This window comes from Passer domesticus, chromosome 4, assembly GCF_036417665.1.
Source record: "Passer domesticus isolate bPasDom1 chromosome 4, bPasDom1.hap1, whole genome shotgun sequence".
In the NCBI taxonomy this organism is placed as follows: Eukaryota; Metazoa; Chordata; class Aves; order Passeriformes; family Passeridae; genus Passer; species Passer domesticus.
Window position 1 is genome coordinate 39,820,503 of NC_087477.1, and position 22,439 is coordinate 39,842,941.

At 43.5% G+C, this 22,439-nt stretch overlaps 1 protein-coding gene and 1 long non-coding RNA gene across 19 annotated transcripts in view; both read left to right on the plus strand.

Annotated features, from left to right (window-relative positions):
• Positions 1 to 639: 639 nt before the first annotated feature.
• Positions 640 to 22,439, plus strand: part of EPHA5 (EPH receptor A5) — a 193,577-nt gene continuing 171,777 nt past the window's right edge. For 14 of the 18 annotated variants that reach the window (XM_064417313.1, XM_064417307.1, XM_064417314.1 and 11 more), the window contains exons 1-2: positions 640 to 918; positions 15,721 to 15,785. In XM_064417313.1, coding sequence (XP_064273383.1) covers positions 792 to 918; positions 15,721 to 15,785 — 192 coding nt within the window. In that variant the 5' untranslated portion in view covers positions 640 to 791. Of the gene's footprint in view, positions 919 to 13,734; positions 13,868 to 15,720; positions 15,786 to 22,439 lie in introns of all 18 variants that reach the window. The other 4 variants (XM_064417320.1, XM_064417321.1, XM_064417319.1 and 1 more) reach the window with 2 other exon arrangements.
• On the plus strand, positions 18,867 to 20,610 carry LOC135299007 (uncharacterized). Its single transcript, XR_010361027.1, has 2 exons — positions 18,867 to 18,964; positions 20,397 to 20,610. It is a non-coding gene; the product is annotated as an uncharacterized LOC135299007 (long non-coding RNA).

Genomic DNA, 22,439 nt, shown 5'->3' on the forward strand with positions numbered 1-22,439 from the left:
GGCAACTAGGGTTCTGAGGGTAAAAACATCTCAGTGTAGAAATGTTTGAACAATACTCTTGGGCACACAGTGTAATTCTTGGGAATGGTCCTGGGCAGGGGTCGGAGTTGAATTTGATTATCCTTGCGGGTCTCTTCCGATTCAACACATTCTGTGATTCTCTAAAACTACTGTGCTGGATTCAAAGCTGTGCTCTGGTGGTGGCTTGAGGTAAAATACACCTGAAACTCATCTTTCTATCGGTTCCATTAAGGAGTTTGTGGCATTTTTGCTTACCTGGCCAGGGGCGAGCCTTCCTCTCAGGCTTGCCAGCCTTGTGAGATCGCGGCTTTCCCGGCTCTGGGCTGTGGTGTGCGTGTGTAGGTTTTGGCACCGTGACCCGCGGCTGCTGCGGGCAGATCCGGTGTTCCCGGTCCCCCCGGAGCGGGCTCGAGGGGCGCCTCGCAGGGACAGCGCTGCCACCCGCTCCCTCGCACGGCCATCGCGGGCTGCGAGAGCTGTCCCTCAGGGCGGACACCCGCGGTGCCCGCTGCTCCCCGGGCTCCGGAGTGCGGGGAGTGCCGTCCCCCGCACTCGGCGGCGGCGGGTCCGCCCCGTCGGGGGCGTCTCCGCGGCGGCGCGGGGCCACCTCCCCATCCCCGCCCCCTGCCTCCCCAGTCGCGCCGGTGGCTGGACGGGAGCGGAGGGGAGCGGGTCCATCCGCGCTGCCAGCCCGCCCCGTCCCGTCCTGAGCCGGCCCGAGGGGCAGCGCTGGCGGGGAGCCGCCGCCCCATGCGCTGAGCGGCGGCGGGATGGGGCCGCGGGGCACGGGCGGCTGGGCCGGCCGCGCCGGGGCGCCGGCTCCCGGTCGGACGTGCCTCCTGCCGCTGCTGCTGTGCGCCGCGCTCCGGAGCCTGCGGGCCAGCCCCGGCAGCGAGGGTGAGCGGACGCGGGGCGGCCGGGCCGTCGGGCAGCGCCCACCCGGGAGGGTGCCCGCCCGGCGCTGCGCGGCTTCAGACTCGGCGGAGTCGATTTTGGGACATTTTGGGGGAAGTGGAGACGGGCTGCGCCCGCGGGGAGGCGGGTGCGAGGCGGGGGTGCGGGTGGCACTGCCGCTGGGGCAGGGGGCTCCCGGCGCAGGGGGGCGGCGGTGGCCGCGGGCAGGCTGGCACGGGTGGGTGTGCAGGGATGCCGTGGCACGTTTGGCAGCGGGTGTTCCCTTCCCGCGGGGGATGGATGCGCACGGCCGTGCCCGCTCGCGGATTGCCCCGGCAGCCGCACAGGTGCAGCGGCGCGGGCAGCGGCGCTGGGACGGGGCAGCTGGGACGGGGCAGCGGGGCTGGCGGGGCAGGGAGGCTCCCGGCGGGGAGCCCTGCAAGCGCTGGCCGCAGTGCGCTTACTTCGTGTCTTAAAATACACGTATAAAAGGGAGATGAAGCCGCGGCGGTGGCGGTGTGTAACCCGCAGCGGAGCGCGGCCGCTGGGGACGGATTTTTTTATGCCTTTGATCTCTGTGAGGCCAATGGCCAAAAACGAGCCCAGGCTTCTTGTCTTAGCAGGATGCTTCCAGTCTTTGAAACTGGACTGGGATTTTTTTCCTCCGTGCGTGGTGTGGGCACTGCTTGGGGCTTTCTGATATTCTTGGATCCGCGGGTAGGCTATAATGTGAAAGCAATGGGTGGAGAAGTTCAGCATCTGCAGGGGATGCCAGCGGCTCGAAGCAGGCTGGCGTCGTGATGCACCGTAATTATTTGTGAAACTCCTTTAGAAGGAGGAGGAGGTATGCAGGGGTTGGTAAAGGAAAACCGTACCAGAATTTCAAAGATGTGGCCTGAGGTATCCAGCTAGCTGTAATTTATTTTCGAGAGCAAGAATAATGTGAATTGCAGTTTTTCTTAAAAAAAAAAAAAAGTGCAGAGGAAGGGGGAAATACTGTTCCTCTGTGTACAAAATATCTAATGTTCAGGAAGTGCATTGGTTTGGGAGAGGATTGAAATGGTTTGGCTTTGCCTTGCTTAGATAACAGTGGGTCCAATCCTTCTGCCCCCATTCAATTTCAGCTGATTTCACCCATGGGAGCAATGCTGTTGTGATGGCGTGGCTGACCGAGAAGGGCTTTCCCTGTTACTCACCTTCGTTTTAGGAAGCCTGCTGTCCTGTGTGAGCCCGTCTGCCATGATACCGTGCTGAGAGACCAACAGATGCTCCGAGCCCCGTCTCAGTCATCCCTGCCAGTTCTCGGAAAAGCCGGATATTACTGACTGAGTCCACGGGACCATTTGCCGAGCACAGAGGTGCCTCTGCGTGAACAGGCAGCTGCAGAATAGGACTTTTACATGATAGGGAACTACTGGAAAGGATTAATGAAGCTGCCTGGCAAATGGGTTTAGTGGCACCTTTACAGGGAGGTTGCAAGGGAATATTACGGTAATGACGAGCAGCGTGAGCGCCTGCTTCATGGTGTCTCTGCTGCTACTTTTCTGACTGCTGCTCTCTAATTTCCATCTCTCAGTAAATGCAAAGATAAAAAGCTGCTGCTAGGAGGGGTCTGACTGTGGACCCGAACTTTTTTCCAGTAAGTGCTGTCCTTTGCTGCGAGATTTATTTGTAAACAGGCGTTATTTGACAAGTGCTTCTCGCAGCAGTCTCCTTTGCCAATTTCCAGGGAGCAGTTCCGTGCCTGGGCATGGCTCACCCTGCAGTACCTGGAGCCTCGGGCAGCGAAGCCCTCCTGCCTGGTGGCATGAGAGTTGACACTTGTCACCAGTTTGGGTTTCAACTTGGCTGCTTCTGGGCTCTGACGAGGAGCTTCTCCCCTGGGGTTGGTTCTTGGGCTGGCTGGGAACTTTATTTTTGCTGAAATGGAGGTAGCCATCTTAGACCAGTGAATAATGTTTTCAAAACTTGGTGGTATTGGGTTTTCTGGGTTTATTTTTGATTTATTATCGCTCATCCTACTCAGCGTGGGTAAGCAGCTAGCCAATAACCTGTGCTGTGTAGGCATGGAGCACATAAGTAGTTGCATAGATGATGACAAATTACAGAATAATTTTTTTCTTTACCCCTGCATCATGTTTTTTGTTTCTCTAAATCTTACTGTAACCCACAATGATTTCATGGGTTAAAATACATGCAGTTAATAATTCACAGTATGTGATGCTCTATTTTACCCTCTAGTGGAGGGAACTTAGGAGAAAATGCTTTAAAAAAATCTAAGTTATGATTCAGAGGGGGGAAAAAATTAAATTTATTGTTTTAGTTCCTTATCATGGAAGTAGCTTTTTGCATGGGTAGCTGAGTTTTAGAAGCTCCTGCCATTTTTATGGAAAAGTATTAAGTGCCCAACCTCTATCACAAATCTAGTCACCTTCATAGATACCTCCAAAAATGGATTGAAGGGTACACATAGGGAAAAATGAATTAATTTTTCTCCAGCCTTTCCTGTAATAGTGAAATAAACCAGATTTTTATTCTAATCATCTTTCCTCAGTTTGTATGTTAAAAGCAAAATACGTAGTGGAAGAAGAAGGCTCAATACTATTTCATGCATTTTCAAGTGTTGTTTAGCCATTGTTTTTAACTCTTTAGCAGAGTTCGTTGTTAAAACCAGATACTTGATTTTTGCTTTGAGTAATGTTAAAAATTCAGAAATTAGTCCTGATGAAAATATTCCAAAGAGTACCCTGAAAGCATTGCACAATTTTGTGAAGTGCTTGTATTCCAGAAATGCATGATTGCTTTAAAATGCACTCCCTCTGATCACAGGGTCCGGGAGGCAGCCCTGCAAGATGTGACTGGGCTTCCTGCACTGCCTTTGGTTTAAAAATGCATGTGTTTTAAATCTTTCTGTTGTAAGTACTAGGGTTTGGGAAGTGGCTTGTATAAATTATTTATGTGAAACACAATGAATGACGGATTGGGTTGAAGACTCCCCCCCTTCACCCTAAACTATATGATTTGTTATACAGCGCCTGTGAATTTGAAGAGGTTTGCAGATCACGTTTGGTCATCACTTAGATGACCTTAAAAAGTGTCATGTGGGCAAATTATTAAAATAATGGAATGTGTTATATCTGATTGCTTGTAACAAAGTAATTCCACAAGATATTTGCATAATTGTAATTAAATACAAAGTATATTTCATTTTAGGGCTTTTCAGCAGAAGTGCTGATGAGGCAGTGCTTAACAATGAAGTGTACTGTTAAGTAAATCAAAAGAAATGCAGTCTGAAAGAATAACATTGACTTAAATAAACAGAGGTGAGAAAAGCAAAATGCATCTTTGGAGTGTGTTGTATTTGTTTTAAGACTAGAAGGATATTATTATTTTTTATGAACTCCTGCTTTGGTCCTTTCCCTTTTAATTGTTTCAGGGCTTTTTGAAGCTTGCTTTATCTCAATGTATCATTTGTTATTTGAATGAATGAATAAATGAGTACAATTAAAGGGGTGGGTCTGGTGCTGGCAAAAATAAAGGAAGGTTGTAATTTGCAAATTATTCATGCCAGAGCCTGAAATGAGCCTACCTGTTCTCAGTGTGTTGATTTGTGTGTTGTTTCATAGTGGTATATAATTTCTGTGTCATAGCACACAGATAAATGCGTATTTATCTATAACATCACAATGTTTATCTTTAATTAGTGAATTAAGTCTTTTTCAGGAAGTTTTTTTTTGTGTAGTAAAAGCAGGTGGGAAAATAGTCTTAATTTTCATATCAATGTATATAAATTAGTCTAATGCTTCAGATAAAAATACACACTATGAGAACATTCTGCTTATTAGGTTGTACTTAGTGGCTTGGCTCACTATGTCATGCATTCACACAGCTATAGCATTTTGTGTAATTCTGTGGGTGTTGAGTGCTGCTGGCATGCATATGCCTTGTGTATGCCGAGCAGGTGAGTCTGGACCCATTTCAGTGTGCTCACAGTGCCTTAAGGAGGCTTTAAGGAGTTATCAGTTCTGTATGTGGTGCGTTGGAATGGTTCCCTGTGTGCTTTCCATGAGAACAGAGCATAGCCTCAGTGCCATGTGTTTATTTTACTCACTGGAGTAGTCCCATTAACTTTTAAATTTACTGCAGTGGAATTGCTGGTATGAGGAAGGACAGCTCATGTCTAATGGTCTTTTTGGGATCCGTCTGATGTGTGATTTATGGCTTTTCAAGGGGTTTAGAATGACTCAGTCATGGCTTTAAAATGGAACTACTATCCTTTTGACAGTAAAACAACATTTGAAACTCAGCACTTTTAAGTATATGACTAAAAGCATTGCTGCCTAATGACACGTTTTAAAAAGGGAAATAAACAATGGCAAAGATTGACTCCAAGATAGTGCCTGTTTCCTTTCAAAGCTCATCTTAAAAATTGTGATAAATAGTAGAAAACAGTCAAACTGTCTCAAACAGTAACTGACTGCTTATAATGTGGTAAATTTTGATAGTATAATTTGATGTATAGAACAGCTATTTGCACATCAATATACAGAGGGGTTAACTGGCAACTATCATAGAAGGCAGGGAATTTATTTGGCTTGTGTGACAGTTTCTTCCCCCTCCACTGTTAACTCTCCCACCACTGCCTCACTTTTTTAGCTCCAGTATACAGTCCAGTTCCATGTCTGCTGCTCTCTTTCTGCTAAAGAAGAAAACAAAATCTTGCCCACAGTGAAATGTTTATTTTTTGCACTAAAAAAGCTTTTTGCAGCAGGCTTGAGGGAGGTACAGGTGCTGAGGTAAGAGCAGGAATTCATAAAATCTGGCAGAAGTTGAAAAGGTGGGACAGCTTTTGACGTGGTGCCCTGTGCTCTGTTCTTGCTGGTTTTATGCTTTATTGTTCCAAGGATTTCCATGCCTCTTCTGCAAGAATCCTGGTTTCCAGCATGTGCTGAACAAGCTCAGAGCCCTTGACCTGGGAAAATCCAGCTGATTTAGCTCAGCTTAGCGATGGTTTTGGACCCTGTTGGCTTTAGGGTCTTGAGCAGGCATGGGTCTCTTTGATCCCCCAGTCTTTCTGACTTGGAGCTGCATTTCTAGAGGTCCATTCCTGTAAATGTGAGCGTGTGCATATACTTGAGTAGAGATGGGCTTTAAACATTGCTCAGGGATGTTAAAATAAAGAGAAAACTAACTCTTTTTGCAATTAAAAAAAATATTCTCACTTTCTCCTCAGGAATAAATTGAAGTCTGTATATGGAATAAGGGTGAAATGAGAGAAACCCCAAACACACACAAATTGGTCACTTTGTAGAAGCACTGAATTTCTTAGTTAAGTGCTTGCTTTTATGGAGGAAAAAGTACTCTCTCAGCTCTTCAGCAGATACTCAACCTACTACTGTCCATTAAAAAGGTTTAAAAAAGAATGTTGTTCTTACAGTAAAACATGTAAACGCAGAATTTAAATCTGTCACAAATGCATTTTTCTGAGTAACCATAAGTGCTGCTGAGAGATGAGGCCTCATTTCAACCTGGATGGACTTGAACTAGGCATTTTCCTTTACTCAGAGAATGTTGTAGAAATACTGTGTTAATTATTGCATTGGAAAGAACTTTTTTTTTTTTTAACTTTCTCTTCACTAAATTGGTTTTCTTTGATCTCTGCTAGAAAAACTGATGTGTATTTAAAAAGCTTGTAGAGAATTCTTTTTTTCCTCTAAGAATATTTTATTCTTAAGATGTGCCTGGTTTTTGGCACAGGCAGAACGGAGAGCTGGACTGTCCTTTGTGCTCACGTTGTGCCTGTCCCTCACTCTGCTCTGTGACTAGCTGGACATTGAGGTGACAGGTGAAAGCATTTGCTGCCCCAGCTGCTTTCACAGCCAGCTGTATTGGCAAACCTGAGCACTGGCCTTCAGTGGCTTAAGTTCTCTCCAGGGATTTGTTACCCTTTGAGTTGTCTCTTTGACCTATTACATCTCTTACAGCCTCAGTTTTGGTATTTGCTATCTCTTTGGTCAGTGCATTATCTGAACCTCTCCGAAGGTTTAATGCACTTATCCTCTTGGAGGTGGAAAGCAATTATCCCTGTCTCCTGCAAGGAAGCTGGTCCAGAGCAGGCAATCAGGAGGAGATGTAAGCACTGTTTGAATCACAGCACCTGGCTGCTGCTGGGTGTGGTAGGTGATGGGTGGGTGGCTGTTTGCAGAGATGCAGAGCATATTGCCTGCTGTGGACAAGGGTGCTGGGAGCTGCAGGCTCTGTGTATGAGCACAGCTTTCCTGCTTCTGCCTTGCAGGGAGGGCTGAAGATTATTTGGGCCAGAATAATTGCCATGGGAACATTTCAGTGCACACTGTTTCACCAGGAGTGGTGTTGGTGGGAAAACACGCTCATTATCTCCTCATTTGAGTTGTGCAGCAGGTGTGTTAGGAGGACTCTGACCAAGTCGAGCTGCTCAGGTGACCACTGGCTGGAAGGATGAGTGATGCCTCCTGGAGAAGGTGATACTATAACAACAGATCTGGGAATTCCCCTGAGAGCTGCTCTGGCATCCCTGAGGAGGAAGGGGATTCCTGCTCCTTGTCTTCTGCTGGCAAGCTCCTGAGAGTGGGTTCAGCAAACTGTGCCTTGGGGATGTGCATGGACAGCAACCAGTACCCTCAGAAGCTGAGAGCTCCTCAGTTTAGGTGGCTGTGTAGCAGGTATTGAACCTGCAGGAGAGAGGATAGAACCCTGGGCTTGCAGGCTTTCATGTCATTTTGGTGCAGGGGGCAGTATTGAAGTGTTTTGCCAAGGTGTTAACTACTGGGGTCTCTAAGCTGGATCACTTCATGTTAGATAGAGATCAGAACAACCAGTCTGAACTTTGTAATTCACAGAGGGGATAGAGGAACACCTGAGAGAAAAATAATTATTCAGCATCAGTAATGAGCATTTCTTGATGCTTCTGAGTGGACTTGTATCTCTTCTTAAACTGTTTGTCCCAAAACAGTGAAACTGCTTGGGGAAATTACCTACATACCTGCTTTTGTAAGATAATTTCTAAAAAAAACCTGATCATTTTGGTTTATTCGTCTTTGCTTTACTAATAGTCAAAAGCAAATTCTTACTAAAATGTGTTGACAGTATGCTGTTCCCACTAGCAACCTCCACCCTCTTCCCTCAACAGAAATAGAAGGGACAAACTGTCAACCCCCCTGCAAAGCCAATAGATCATTTTAAACATTTTTTTTCTCCCAAATGCTTGCTAAGCATTATGTCAGTTCCTCTTATTTTCTACTTGAATGAATTCAGTGGCAGCAGAGTAGTCATTATTTTTAACAGGAAGGCTTTATTGATGCTGGACAGTGAGATCTTGCAAGTCCACTGGTGGTGAAAGCTGACAGCCTTGCCAGGTCTGGATGAGCCTGTGCCAATTTCTTTAGTTTAGTTATATGCATAACAGAATTTGATCTCAATGTCTTTTAGGACACCTTTTAGGAGCAGAGACCATAGAGACTGTATTGCTTTTAGTTGTTAATTTAGGGAAGAAGGTGAGATTTCATCTCAGCCCTGATAGCAGGTGTTTTGATTGCACTGAGAAAGTGTTGGGGTGCTAGCATTGGGCTTGACTGTGCATGTGCTTGAGAAGATGCTAGCTTTAAACAGGGTCTTGAAGAAATTGCCTACTTCAGTGGCTTGCAGATGCCTTCACAGTGGTTGGAGGCCCTGATTTGCAGGACAGCAGATCAGGTATTTTGTTTCTCCATGCAGGCTGGTTGTCAGGTTGCAGGTGCTGGTTGCACGTTGCATTCAGTGGAAGCTTCTTTTTCTTTCTTAGTGGTAAAGTGATACTTGCTCAGATGGCTACCCGAAAAAGTGGTGCTGCAGCCAGCTCAGAAATCTGCTGTTGTGTTGGTACAGTTGTTTCCAGTGAATTTGATAGTGAGAATGGAAGCATTTTCCTGGCTTTCTTCACAGTGAATAAACCCTTTTCAGTTAAATGTTGATTTTGGTGGAAATATGAGTGTTTACCATTAAAGAAAGGCAAGCCATTTGTGGCGTTTTTAAGTTCCAGGGAATTTGGTATCAGGCTAATCCAACCATTTTCTTCCTTTAAGTAATGTATGGTGGGAAGAACAAATGACTGCCTCTTGTTTTGACTGGAAATTTTTGTAAGGAAAAAATTAACAGTTTTCTGGTTGTTTTAGTGGGTCAGGTTATCGAAGTGAGCTTTGGGTCTTTCTCCCTGGTGCTACAGCTGGTTCTGTGCACGTGGGGAAAAAATGCAGCCAACCTGAAGAACTTTGTCAAAGGGCAATATCATTCCCTTGTAAACAGTGTGTTCAAGCAAATTACAGATGTAATGCAGAAATTACTGGATTAAATTCTCTAGTTGGTGTTATGATTGCAATTGTCCATCTGGCCTTAAAAATCTATGAATCTGTGTTGCAGATTCAAGCATTTTGGCACTTGCTATAAAAGGGAATCATGATAACTTGGATCAGAATGAAGCCAACATAATAAAATATAAATCTGCAGTTAATATTAGTTTGCAAGTTCATTAAGTAGTGTATACTTTCCTCCTCCAGTGAGCTATAAATAATAGGTTCTGCTACAGCTTGCACTCTGATGTAGCTTGTTTCCACTGATGGAAATATTTCAGAGGCTTTTGCCTCTGTGTGTTTTGTCCCTACTCAATGTAGCTAATTAATTCAAGGCATCTACTCCCTGATGATCTTGATTTCTTTTGAGAGTTAGATTTTTTCATTTGTTTTTGCTTTCTTGGGTTATTTTTGACTTTGTCACTTCTTGAAGTACCTTGGATATATACTTTTTAGAGAAACACTTGGCACAACTGGGAAAACTTGGACAATGAATGAACTGCAGCAATGAACTACAATGAAATCAATGAAGATTTATGAAGCAGGAAAACTTTGACCCGTTGTGATGATGATGAAGATTCCTCTGTTGTCCACGTGTCTTGGTAGTGCTGTGACCCCTGGAAGTGCTGGAGGAAGGAAGGGGGTGTATGCATTGTAAGGAGAAACCAGCTCTGTTAAAGATGATGCTGGCAGCTGTGCCCCCTCCTTTGGGTAGAGGGGGATAAAGGCATGAAGCTTGGTGGAAAATCTGTGATGCTATTCTTCTGATGACCTGAGATGAAGTCTCAGGTCAGATGAAGACCTCAGAAGAGGTCTTCTGTGACCTTCTGATGAAGTGCAAAACGCTGCTGTCACATCTTGTCCTGCACCTTGACCCCCATCCAGCAGAGCATTCCACCTCGTCCTTAATTGTCAGTGAGTGTTCCTGTGAGAGGTCTCTTCAAATGTAGCTGTTCCCACGAGCTGTGAGTGTTGGGTCAGAACTGGGGCTGCCTTGACCACCCACAAAAAGGTTGGAGCAACCTTGTGTCCTGCAGTGTGTGTGCAAAGGGGCCAGGAGTCTGGAGGAAGATGTGGGAGCATGACCTTCTTTCACAATGGACTTCAGCTTCAGGCTACCAAAAATAACATTCAGATTGCTGTTCAATTTGTAGCAATTTTATTAAAGAAGAGTTTTCTTTCAGTTGTTAAAAACAAAACATTTTTATTGAAGTGTTAACTTTTATTTAAGTTTAGTTAGTGTTAGTTGTTTAGAAATGTGCTGCTTTAGAAATCATGTCATGTCTTGAAATATTCATGCAGGCTTTAAGGAAGGTTTCTTTACTCCTGTTTGTTTTGTGATGGAAGGTGGTTTTTAGGGTCAAGGAGGATTTTCTTTCCCTCCTGTTTTAGGTATATTTCAGTGAGATAAAAAGAGATTCTTATGGCTTTACATACAGCTTTATCGTGATACAAATTCCATCAGCTTTTGCTATCCTGACCATTTTGTCTATTCTAGAGCTCTTAGGGTATACCTTGGTAGAGAATGCCTTGTGGGAAACCTTAGCTAGCAAATGGTGCTACTGAAGAGCAGGATTATTCTGGTGTATGATGTATTGGAAATTAGCTCAAAGACCATGGCAACTCTGAAAAGTTCAGTTTTTGTATGCCTACAGAGATTTCGCCCCGGTGTAAGCAGTGAAGGATTTCCTGGAAGACCTTTAGATACTGAAATGGCAGGAGGATGTGTAGCTGGTAGGATCAGAAATACTCAGTGTTCTAGTCTGTTGGTAGGGAATTTTTGACTTTTAGCTTGGGGTTTTTTTCCCCACTTGAAATTGGAATGAAGAAAAAAAAAACCAAACAACACTCTTGATGATACTGCTGCAGCCCAAAGCCAGAGGAGCCCTCTCACTTCACTGGTGTGATCAAAACAATCCATCAATTGGTGGCTTCTAATTCAGGCATTGTACCATCATTTCAAGCCTGTCCTTTCTCCTGGGCAAGCTGCTGCTGCCCCATGTTTGGGGTGGCTGTGGCAGGCGGGGAGCTCTGCTGTGCTGGGCAGTGTTGGTTTAGGTCAGTGTTGAATTTCATGTGCTTCCTCCCAGCTTCCTCCCTGTGTAGCCATGGTTCAGCTGCTCAATGCCAGTTGTATGACCATGACAAGGAAATTTGAGTAAAAAGCTATATCCAGGCTCCTTGACAGAGATTCCCAAGTGAAAAACCACTATTAATTCACCACCTAGTGTTCAGGGCAAAGGTTTAGATCATGTCTGTTTTTACTCTAACTTGATTGCTCACCTGTAGTAACCAGCCTGTCTGAGAACAAGAGTGTATGCAAACTCCCCAGGCTATTATTCTGTACTAAAAAAAAAAAGGGGGCTGTGGTATGACTTTAGACTTAATCATCATTTATCCTACCCTGAAGGCATGGAAGTTAATGATGATATAGATCTGTGTGGTTTTGTGTTCCCCTTGACTGAGCATTAGAAATAATTAGGGCTTGTGGGATGGATGCACTGATGGTGGAGATGAGCAAAAAATATTATATATTACCTTCCAAGTTTGCTGGCAAAGACACAGGTGCTAAGTGTGTGCTTATGGGGTCTGAGGTTTCTTGCTTTTTTGTTGAGGTAAAGCTAGCTGGTGCTGATGAGAAAGGAAGTGGGGATAAAGGACTTCTGTTATTTTGGAACCTTTTAAGATCATGAGCCAATCAGAACTGCTAGTAATTTCTGAAGATTTTTTTTCTTTTTCAGTATGGTTAGCTCTGCAGTATCCCAAGTGCTCCTGAGTACAGCTCTGGTTTATGCCCATGGAGTAGGCAGTGCTGGGGCAAGACCAGGTGTCACCAGCTGCACAGGAGCTGGCACTAAACCTTTTGATGTTTGGAAGCCTTGCACACGTAGCTGGTGGTGCTCCTGAATTACCTCCTTTGGTGTCTTGAGTGCTTGGTTTACTTGGTTATTAAACAGCCACAGCCAGATGCATGCTGACAGTCATTGCAGGTTGAATAGGGAGGAATGGTTCTGTCCCTGTTTTCCTCTGTTCCAGGTATCTGTTTTACCTGATGCTTGCTCATTGATTCTTCCCCAGCCTGGCCAAGTATATTTTTTTTTTTTAATAAAAATAATTTCAGCAAAATAATGTTCCTATCAGGCTGGAAGGTGGTTGGAAGAGATAGTGCTGAGCCTGTCTGGGCTCATGCAGTGGGACCAGTGTGTGTTCCAGTGACCTCTGGGAAGTGCAGGAGGGGCAGGTTGCCTCAGAGAGCATCCCCAGTGTGCACAGCACCACTGCCACACGGAACTCCTGCACCTGGGCTCTTGGAGGAGACACCCCCCCTTGGAGTGGGGGATGCTGGGGCCCTGTTTTGAGGCTTCACTGGGGTGGGATAGTGACCTGCAAATGGTGCCAGTGAAGGACAGACATACTGGAAGTGTCTGGGGAAGGTGCAGACACCTTGTATCTTGACAGAGCAAGTGATAATTTGTGTTTAGGTACTGGAATTTTGGGGCTTCTCAAAGCGAAACAAGGACATCTCTGTCCTTGGAGGTGGTTTAGATTACTGGCTAAATATATTCATCAGAGCAGATCGATGCAGTGCAGTGCAGTGGTTCAGATGCTGCACTGTGGAAGCAGCCCTGAGCAGGGTAGGTGAGAGCTGCTTGTGGGGCACTCGGTGTCTGCTGTGCCTTACAGCCCCTCAGAGCTGTCTGAGCTGTGCTGGGAGCCCCTCTGGTCTCCACAGCAGCCCAGACCCAGGGACAGCTTCAAGGCACTTGTCACTTTTGCCTTCCTGGCACATGAGTTTTAAGTTTCTGCATGGTGCCTGTCAAAAGGTGTATTCCATCCTATTTATTTATGCAGAATGCAAGAGGATGCAAGAGGAACTGAGTCTTTTCTAGCTGGGGATTTAGTATTCATCTCTGCTAGCTGACTCACTAGTCAGAAAATTCCCACTGACTTGACTTAGAGTTGAATGGGCTGTATTATCTTTTCATATGCAGAAAATTATTTTGAATTGGAAGTTAATAACAGCAATTTAAAAATTGTCATTGATAGAAAGATAATACAATATTTAGTTGTATCATGTTCTTTTTATGATCTGATGTTCGAATAAAGCACTTTTTCTGCTTTTTCCTTAATTAGCGTGTCATGAAGAAGCTTGTGACATCAAACACAGTATCTAATTACATTCATTAGTAGCATCTCCAGGACAACTTTTAATTAAGTTGTACAATGTAGATCAATACCTGTTTTGCATCCATTGCAACTTAACGACAGGAATATACTGTTCTGCACAGTTTAATTACAGTGATTGTAATAGAAGGAATTTGGGTAAACCTGCCATTTTAGCAACTTCACTGCTGTCTCTTGCTTTTTAAAATAGTATACAGTTGTAATAGGGGATGTGTTATTTATATGTGTCTTATTTTGAAGAATAATTTGGTGTCATTCTTTTTATCCCAAGAAAATACAATGTAGTTCAGGAGCACTTGGATGGCAGTACTTGGCTTCAGCTGATGCAGGAGAACTTAATGACCTTTTTACCTGGAGACTTCATAAGGGGAAAAACTGGGCATAACTGGGTGACATATCTAGTGGTAGGTGACAGCAGTACTTTTATTTTGCATGGATTCTGGGGTGGAAAGCCACCTGATTCTATGTTTACTTACTGTGAATATAGTCCAGTGTAGTCTTTGAGTACTGCTTGCACCACATGTCCTGTAGTTTGGTAGCACTGACAGCTTCCAACTGTTTCTGCTTTTGGCAGGAAAAAGCAATCCAGAAATGAAAATCCAGAAATGAAAATTAAAATGTGTCTTTTGCTCAACATCACAAAAATATACCAGGCAGAGCATGTATGCCTTGTGACAGTGTCCTGCATTAATACTTGCACACATTATGAAAATATCTGGATAGACAAATCACTTTTAAGATAAATGTTTGCCCAGTCTGAGAACTCTGTGTTATATTTTTTGTGTTTTGGCCTGATTTTTTGTACAAGGGACTACAGCAGTCAGCCTTCAGTGCAGTACAATGATAACGGCCAAATTGATTTAGAGAATTTTGGGGTTTTTTTCCAAATTAAATCAGTTGCTTAGCATTCATTTGTTTTTAAATATTCCTTAATATTTTAAAGGAGCAAGCTTTGCAGTGTAGTGTTCTTCTGTATTTTCTTACTGTGACTCTGTACATGGTGTAACCCTGAGGGTTAGTTATGATACATACCTTCCTGAAATTTGTGCATACAACCTGTTTGGATTCTTTTCTGTAGCAATCTTTAAGTACCTACATCGTTGCAATTCTAAGGGAAAGAGCACAAAACCTCAGCACCCATTTCAAGCTTGTTTTTTGGTCCAGATAATCATGTGCTAGATAGTCTTGAAAGTCCAATTACCAAAACTTCCAGTGAGCACACATGGTGGAGGTCAAGAACTGAAGACCCAGGGAAGTCACTTCCTTTTCAGGAAGGACATGAGTACAAAAAGTGAGGTCTTATGCAGGCAAATATACTGAGAAAAGTGAGTGTTGTAATCTGATGAAGTGTGCTAGTAAGATAGACAAAATTGAGCTCTGAAATTGAGATTTTGGATGATTCCGAGACAATCTTCTGCCTAGAAGATTTAGAGCCCTGGGTGCAAGAGGTGAAAGCTCAGCACCAGAAGCTGCTACTGTTTTTCTTAGCTGAGTTAAGTTTGTGTGGATTTAGGGACTTCTCACTCTTTACCCAGTGTTTCAGGTAATAAGAGAGGAAAAAAATGTTACAAACTTGTTAATAGGGTTTTTTTTTTGCTGTTTAAAGTAAATTGTTGGCTGCTTGTATGACTTAAAACTATTCATGAATTTTTGTGTGTAGAAGAAAAAAGAGCCACTGCATAGCTTATAATGAAGATGTCAAAAACTTGGAGGAAAATATGAAAGAGGAAGAAAATTATAGATTGCTGATGAGATTAATGCTTGCACATATAATACTTCAAAAATTAAATTCTTGATTCATTTTCATCTTAAGGGCTTGATAATGCCAAAAAACACATGCTACCTTAGAAGAAATGTGTATATAAATGTGCATAGATGTTTGTGTATATTTGTACCTATGTACTGTATGTCTTACATATACACATAAACACACAGTGTGTGCATCATGTACTTATTCCCCCCAGAAGATCAAAGTTCTAAGAACGTGCAGGATCTGGCTTTTGCAGAAGTTCAGTGCATTTGCAACTTGGTTTCTGTGGCAGATCTCAAAGGAATAAGCTAATGGATAGATAGAATAGTTTTCATTGTATGACCTCATTGTTAGAGGAGTTATTGCATTGTTATTTTGCTTTACAGAAATCCAACTTCCTCGTTTAATTATAAACAATTTGTTCACCAGGGCATCCATACCTTGAAATATCTGCTGAAGTTTGTATCCTGTCTGTGTTCTTTAACAGTTTTTCTCTTTTATTTTCAGTGAATTTACTGGACTCACGTACAGTAATGGGGGATCTAGGATGGATTGCCTACCCAAAAAATGGGGTAAGTCTCTGCTGTTGTTTGCTTTCTCTCTCACAGATTATAATAATTGTTTCCATTTGGAAAGTAGACTACTGGGTTTAAAAACTCTCTAGAGTGATTTGTCGGCAATGGAGGGAAAAAAATAAAACAACAAGCTATGACTGAAGAAATGGAGCTGTATAGGGGATTGATTTATTTATGCAGCTGAGCCAGCCACAAGTATTAAAAAAATAATCATGAGTCAGCCTCCTCACTCCTCCCCCCTCACCAAGAAAATCCATGAGGTTATTTAAATTTCTCTTAAATTATAAATTATTGGGGGTTTTTTTGAGCCTTTGTGGTAAATGTGGAAAACAATTTTTTGGAAGTTAGCTTCTGAAGAGCAAGATCTGGAAGATGGCTGTTGGCTTTAAATGAACAAGGCTGTTCACAAATACATCTCAGATTCATGGTAAATTTCTGGGATCTGATAACATTGAAACATGAGCTGAGTTCTAAGCACCTTGAAGAGCCTCTGTCCCTTACCATTACCAATATTAAGAACTGTTCAGTCTCAAGAAGAGACAACTGAAACAGCAATGTCTGTGAGTGAAGGGAGGGTGCCAAGAGGATGGATCCAGGCTCTGCTCAGTGGTGCCAAGCAAGAGGCAAAGGGCAGAAACTAATGCACAGGAAGCTTCACCTGAACATGAGGAAGAACTTGGTTATTGTGTGGGTAGCAGATTGCCCAGAGAGGTTGTGGAGTCTCTCCCTCACTGAAGATACTCAAGAACCCTCTGAACACAATCCTGTGCCATGTGCTCTGGGGTGGCTCTGCTTGAGTAGGGAGGTGGGACCAGATGACCACTGTGGTCCTTTCTAACCTGACCCATTTGTGTGATTCTGTAGCTGAAAGAACCTGGCCTCCTAATTTTATACTTGAAGTAAATGGAGGAGTTTAGATGCATTAATACCCTCCAGTGTATCTGCTTGAGCTGACTGCATCACGCGAGCAGTCTTGGCTGTGATTTTTGGTCTTTGGTCTGGGGCATCCGCAGTGCTGTACTGTGACAGAGATTTGGTGCAGTCTTGAGAGGTTATTTTCTGTACCATGCTGAGTATTCCTGTCAGTTCCTGAAAGCCATGAGCACTGTGTGAGGTGAGAAAGCATCCTAAGTTAGAAATACTGCATGACTGAGCCCTCCAACAGAGCAAGTCTCAGGAATGTGTTATTCCAGAGTTGTAGTCACCAGATGAAACAGACTGCATAATTGTCTTGGACTCCAGTTGGATTGTTATATAGATGGTGTTTATATAAAATTCAGCCAACCTTGCCAAAAAAAATATATATTGGACAGTAAATTGAAGTCTGGCTTTCCATGTATGCTGTGTGGATGAAAGGTTGTGGAAATGGCAGCCTCACTTGGACAAGCTGCATGTTTACAGGCACTGGTTACAGCAGGGATGTGAAAGCTACACAGGGATCTAATTTATTTTCAATTCATTCCAAGATCTAATCCTGTTAGGGTTAGTCTCTAAACTTTTATTTTTTTTAATCTATTGATTTAAAGCTGAGAATGAAACTTACTCTGCTGGCTTGTGTGGGCATCAGAATAGCCAGTGCCAGATATACTGGCAGAGCAATATTTTGGTGCCATGCTGCACCATAAAAGATCCAAATATCCAGTTATTAGATGGTTTTATTTGTTTTTTAACTTTTGAACATCATCTGGTATTTTTCCTGTGGTATAAAGCCCAGTTCTCGTCTATCCCAATGCCCCTAAAAGAATATCAATAGAAAAACAGGCTGAGAAGTTCATACTACTTCTGAGTCTATATGTATAGATGAGTAAATCAAAAGCTAACTATCTTATACATAAGGCACAGTTGTATCTTTTCATTATTTAGGGAAACCTTTCTATATTTACAAGCTCAGTTTCCAAAGAGCACACTGAAGTATGCTCAGGAATGCCAAATTAAAGGTTACTGACTCAATAGGGAGAGGGTTTTTTTCCCTTAATTAACTTCTGCTTTGTGTTTAAAAGTGAATTAGGCAGTTGGTTTTCAAATTTCCAGAAATCTCATCTTAATCTTCTTTGTTTTCATGGGACATTATAAAAATCCAGGAGGTTAGTCCAACTGTCTTTTTTTTTTTTTAACTAATATATTTGCAGTATTTTATGAGCACTAAAAAAGGTCTTCCCAGAGGTACTTCTCTAACTGCTCTATCTGCTCTGCAATCAGCTACGGTGCAGTTACACACTCTTTGCTTAATTTTTTTTTACAGAATCTACCTAATATAAGTATTTAAAGTCACTCTTGCATCAGGATTTGAATTTGGAAAAGGAGGGAGCTTTAACTGACATCTGATATAGGCATTCTCATGTGTTTTGGGGCATTTTTATACAAATTTGTTATCTCAGGATGTTCTCCTAGAGAAAATTTTCAAGGTCCTTGTATCTGTCTGCACAGTCCCCCATGAAGGAAAGGAGCAAGAATGTCAGGATGTGTCACACTTTGCAACGCCAGAGTGTGTGGATACCAACCACGTTCTGAAGTGAGCTTTGTGGTGCATGGTGTTTTACTATGGCTGCGAACAATATCCTGTGGAGTGCAGTCACTTTTCAACAGTGGTGCAGTTCCAGCTGAAGATACATTGGTTCTCTTCCAGTGTTGCTGCTTCTCCACTTGATTTTTATTACAATCTTAATGGAAGTGAAATACTTTTCTTAGAACTGTAAGTGCTAGAAGTAGGAGATTGTAGCGGGGCACAGTTGCTCTTAAAGAAAGCAGGTGTTTGGTCTTTGGCATTGTATGGGAGTTCTTGGGAGAAATTATGTTCGTATCACAAAGGCTCAAGCTGGTAGGTTTTGAAAACAGATTTCCACATGTAAAACAAACAAACAAAATCCCACAAAAAGCCCCTACTGAGACAATCGGGATAAGAGGTCCAGGCAAGCCAAATGAACTTTCTTTTGGCAGAACCTTTGTAGATATCATAGTCTAAACTTCTATTACAGCTGTGTGCCATGTTATTTTTTGTATATTGAATGTTTGGAACATTTCGTGCTCCAGAAATTTCCAGTTGCCCTTGTTTAGTCTCTTGTTCTCCTCATTTTTGCTGAACACAATGGGAAAATGTGACCTAACATGGGACATGAAAGCAGCATTGTATGGGAAGGAGGCTGACTCTCCAGCCTGGAAACAGATCAGGAATAAAGGTAGGCCTGTTTTGTGCTCTCATCTCAAATGAAGAAGCACTGCAGCAGCTTAAGTCCCCACAAGATCAGACCTTGATCCACTGCTGAACAGTGTGTGCTGGCTCATCTTGTGAGAAGTGGGTTCTGTGGGAAGGGAGACAAGCACTTCAGCCAAGGCTGTCCCCTGAAGTGCTGTGTATGGCGAGGCACTTATTTGGTGCTGGCTTGGGTGGTGGCCATTGTCCTTGCAGCCTGGTTGGCCTTCATACTCCTCATGCACATAGAAGGTAGGAAAAATCCCCCTCTTCCTTCATATGGAGTACTGAGGGATGCATGGGAATGAGATGACTGAAATATGCAATGGCCAAGTTGGGCTTTGAAAGAATGCCTCCTGGTGTGAAGAACCAGCTGTTGAGTAGGAGAAAGGGCTTGCTTATTTCTGCTGCTTTTCCCTGAAACATAAGAAAATTACAGTAGTGTGGCTTCCTGGCTTCCCTGTGTGGGTTCAGCAGCCTGCAGCAGTTGTGCAGTCAGCTCTTAAACCTGCATTTCGTCTGCTAAAGCATGAGCAAAGTTCTTGTGAGATCCTCATGCCCATGGAGCTCAGAAAAGGGACTCTCTCCCTGACAAAAGGACATGGTCAGCATGGAAAATGTTGTCCTTTTTGTACTCAAGCTAGGAATCGATCATGTTGTTACATGCCAAAGGGACAATTTTGACTGGGTTTTTTTTGCAGCTCTTGTAAGTTTGTTTTAACTTGAAGGAGGTTACTGCAATTACCAGAGGCTGTGTCAGGAAAGTCTGGTCCCTTTTGTGCAGTAGGAAGCCTTCCAAGCACACGGACAAAACCAGTCAGGTTTTCTATTAAAGGCTCATAGAGCAGGTCTGCAAAATCTTTTACCTCTGGACCGATTGCTGGGGCAGTGCTTAGGATTGCCCAGAGTGGGCACATCACAGGTTTGTGTGTGCAGTGCACGTGGCTGTGACACTGGGCACCTCTGACCTGTGGGAAGTGCCTGTACTCTCTGTGCTAAACATACATTTTTATCATATGGAAGCTCACAGTGGTAGGAACAAGAGTAAGTGCTGTGACAGAAAGAGTCAGGTGAGGTCAGACAGTGTTTGTGGGCTGTCTTGCATCCTCTTCCTCTCTTGGCTGGACAGGAGGCTGTGTCATGCATTTCAACTTGCTGCAAAGCCATAGCAGGGGCTACAGAGCACCCTGCAAACCCATGCTGTGCAGTTTTACTTGGTCTGGCCAAGTGAAAACAAAGTTGCTGATTAAAATAATTTTTATTTTTAGCTGGTTTGATTTATTCAGCAATTATGTCTGATTTTTGTTCCAGTGGCTCTTAATAGGGCTGATTTACTTGTTTGATCCTCCCTCCTTTCACTGTTACTTTAAAACTCCTTTATTTACAGATTACAAGTACTCTTTTTCTGTCCAAAACAGGAGTGCTGCACACCTGCTTTGCTTTGCATAAAGGGTTCTCTTCCATCTGATCCACCTCGCATTGATGTCCCTGAACTTCCTGCAGCAGAGAACAGCAAAGTCTCTCTGGTCCTTGGGGTATTGGTTCTGTGCTGTGGCTCATTGCACAGCTCATGTGATGGCTTTTTTTTCTTTAGGCTCAAACTGGAAAATAAATATGTGCTGAAGAACCTGGTCCTGAGGAGATGTTAATTTTCTGCAATGAATAAAGAGTTGTGAAGGAGCTAGATGATTTCTTACATGTGGACAGCAAGAAGGAAAGCAATTGCTCCTCCTTTGGGGGGTCAGTAAGGCCAAATACTGAAAGTGGGGTGAATTGAGCTGGACTGATTGTACAAGTTGTTTCCAATTTATGTAGGATATAGGTGGTGTTGATTTTTTGTTTGGTTGGTTTGGGGTGGTTTTTTTTTTTCCAAGCAGCATTTCTGGCTTCTTTTTTTTTTTTTTTTTTTTTTTTTTTTGAGGACAGGTATGCTGGTTGCCTCTTTCAAGTTAAAAATAACAGCAGTTTTAGATTACTCAGCATGATTTGGGAATAGATTCTGTTGCTCTCTGTCAATCCTAGTTCAGATAGAGATTTAACACAGGAATCCTGGATTGGAGGCAGTGCTTGCCCTCAGGGATAGAAATAAAATGAAGGGGGAGGGATGGGGGATAGTGAAAGGAGAAGGAGGATTCTTGGCACCATTGAGCTGTGTCATGTAGTTATGATTATAATTGGCATTTTCAGGGCAGTACTTTTGGCAGCCTGTGGGTTTGTTTCCTGCAAATGCTGCTGCTCATCTGTGACCAGTGTAGAAAAGGAATTCAGAGGGATCTGCTCTGTGGTTTAACCCCAGCCAGCAGCTAAGCCCCACACAGCTGCTTGCTCCTGCCCCTCTCCCCAGTGGGATGGGGGAGAGAATCAGGAGGGTAAAAGTAGGAAAACTTATGGGCCATGATAAAGGCAGTTTGATCAGTAAAGGATCACGTGTGCAAGCAAAGCAAAACAAGGAATTCCTTCCCCACTTCCCAAGGGCCAGCAGGTGTTCGGTCATCTCCAGGAAAGCAGGGCTCCATCGCACATAACTGTGACTCGGGAACTCTAACGCCATCACTCCAAATGTCCCTCCCTTCCTCCTTCTTCCCAGCTCTATATGCTCCATATGGTGTGGAATATCCCTTGGGTCAGCTGGGATCAGCTGTCCCACCTGTGTCCCCTCCTAACTCCTTGTGTACCCTCAGCCTTCTTGTCCCCTCCTAAGTCCTTGTGCACCCTCAGCCTTCTTGTCCCCTCCTAAGTCCTTGTGCACCCTCAGCCTTCTTGCTGGTGGGGTGGTGTGAGAGCCACAAAAGGCCTTGACTCTGTGTAACCTCAGTAAGGAAAACATCCCTGAATTATCAACATTGTTGCCAGCACAAATCCGAAGCATAGCCCACACCAGCTACCACACAGAAAATTAACTCCATCCCAGCCAAAACCAACACATATTCTAACATGAAAGAATGCAATTTAAATGTCAGCAGGAAGCATGATGGAAGTAAGTAATACCGAGTAGCTGAAAAACTGTAAATGGCACCCTAAAAGCCTGCAATTTGGCTGCTTTGTATATATGTACACATCTTTGTGCATGTACAGTTTAGTAAGAAACAATACTGCATGTCTAAGGGGTCTAAGGGTTTGAAGTAAACTGTATAATCCAAACCCAAGCAGTAATACTTAATGTTTTCTGTTCTATACCAAATAAAGGAATTTTACACGAACCATGTGCAGGATGATGTTGAGCTCAAGAGTTGAAACATATGGGGTGTTTTTTCCCCACTAGGTTTTATTAATGTAATATGCAGTATCTATATGTGTGTATATATATATAGTTATATATCTGTCCTCTGTGACTTTCTCTCTGGTACTTCGTGTCCATGGTCATTTTTACTCATCCCATAGGGCCATGATGATGTGTCTTCTTTTAGTTTGTGCTTTTTTTGGTTTGGGCTTTTGTGCTGCCTGCTTAGGGTGCCAGAGTC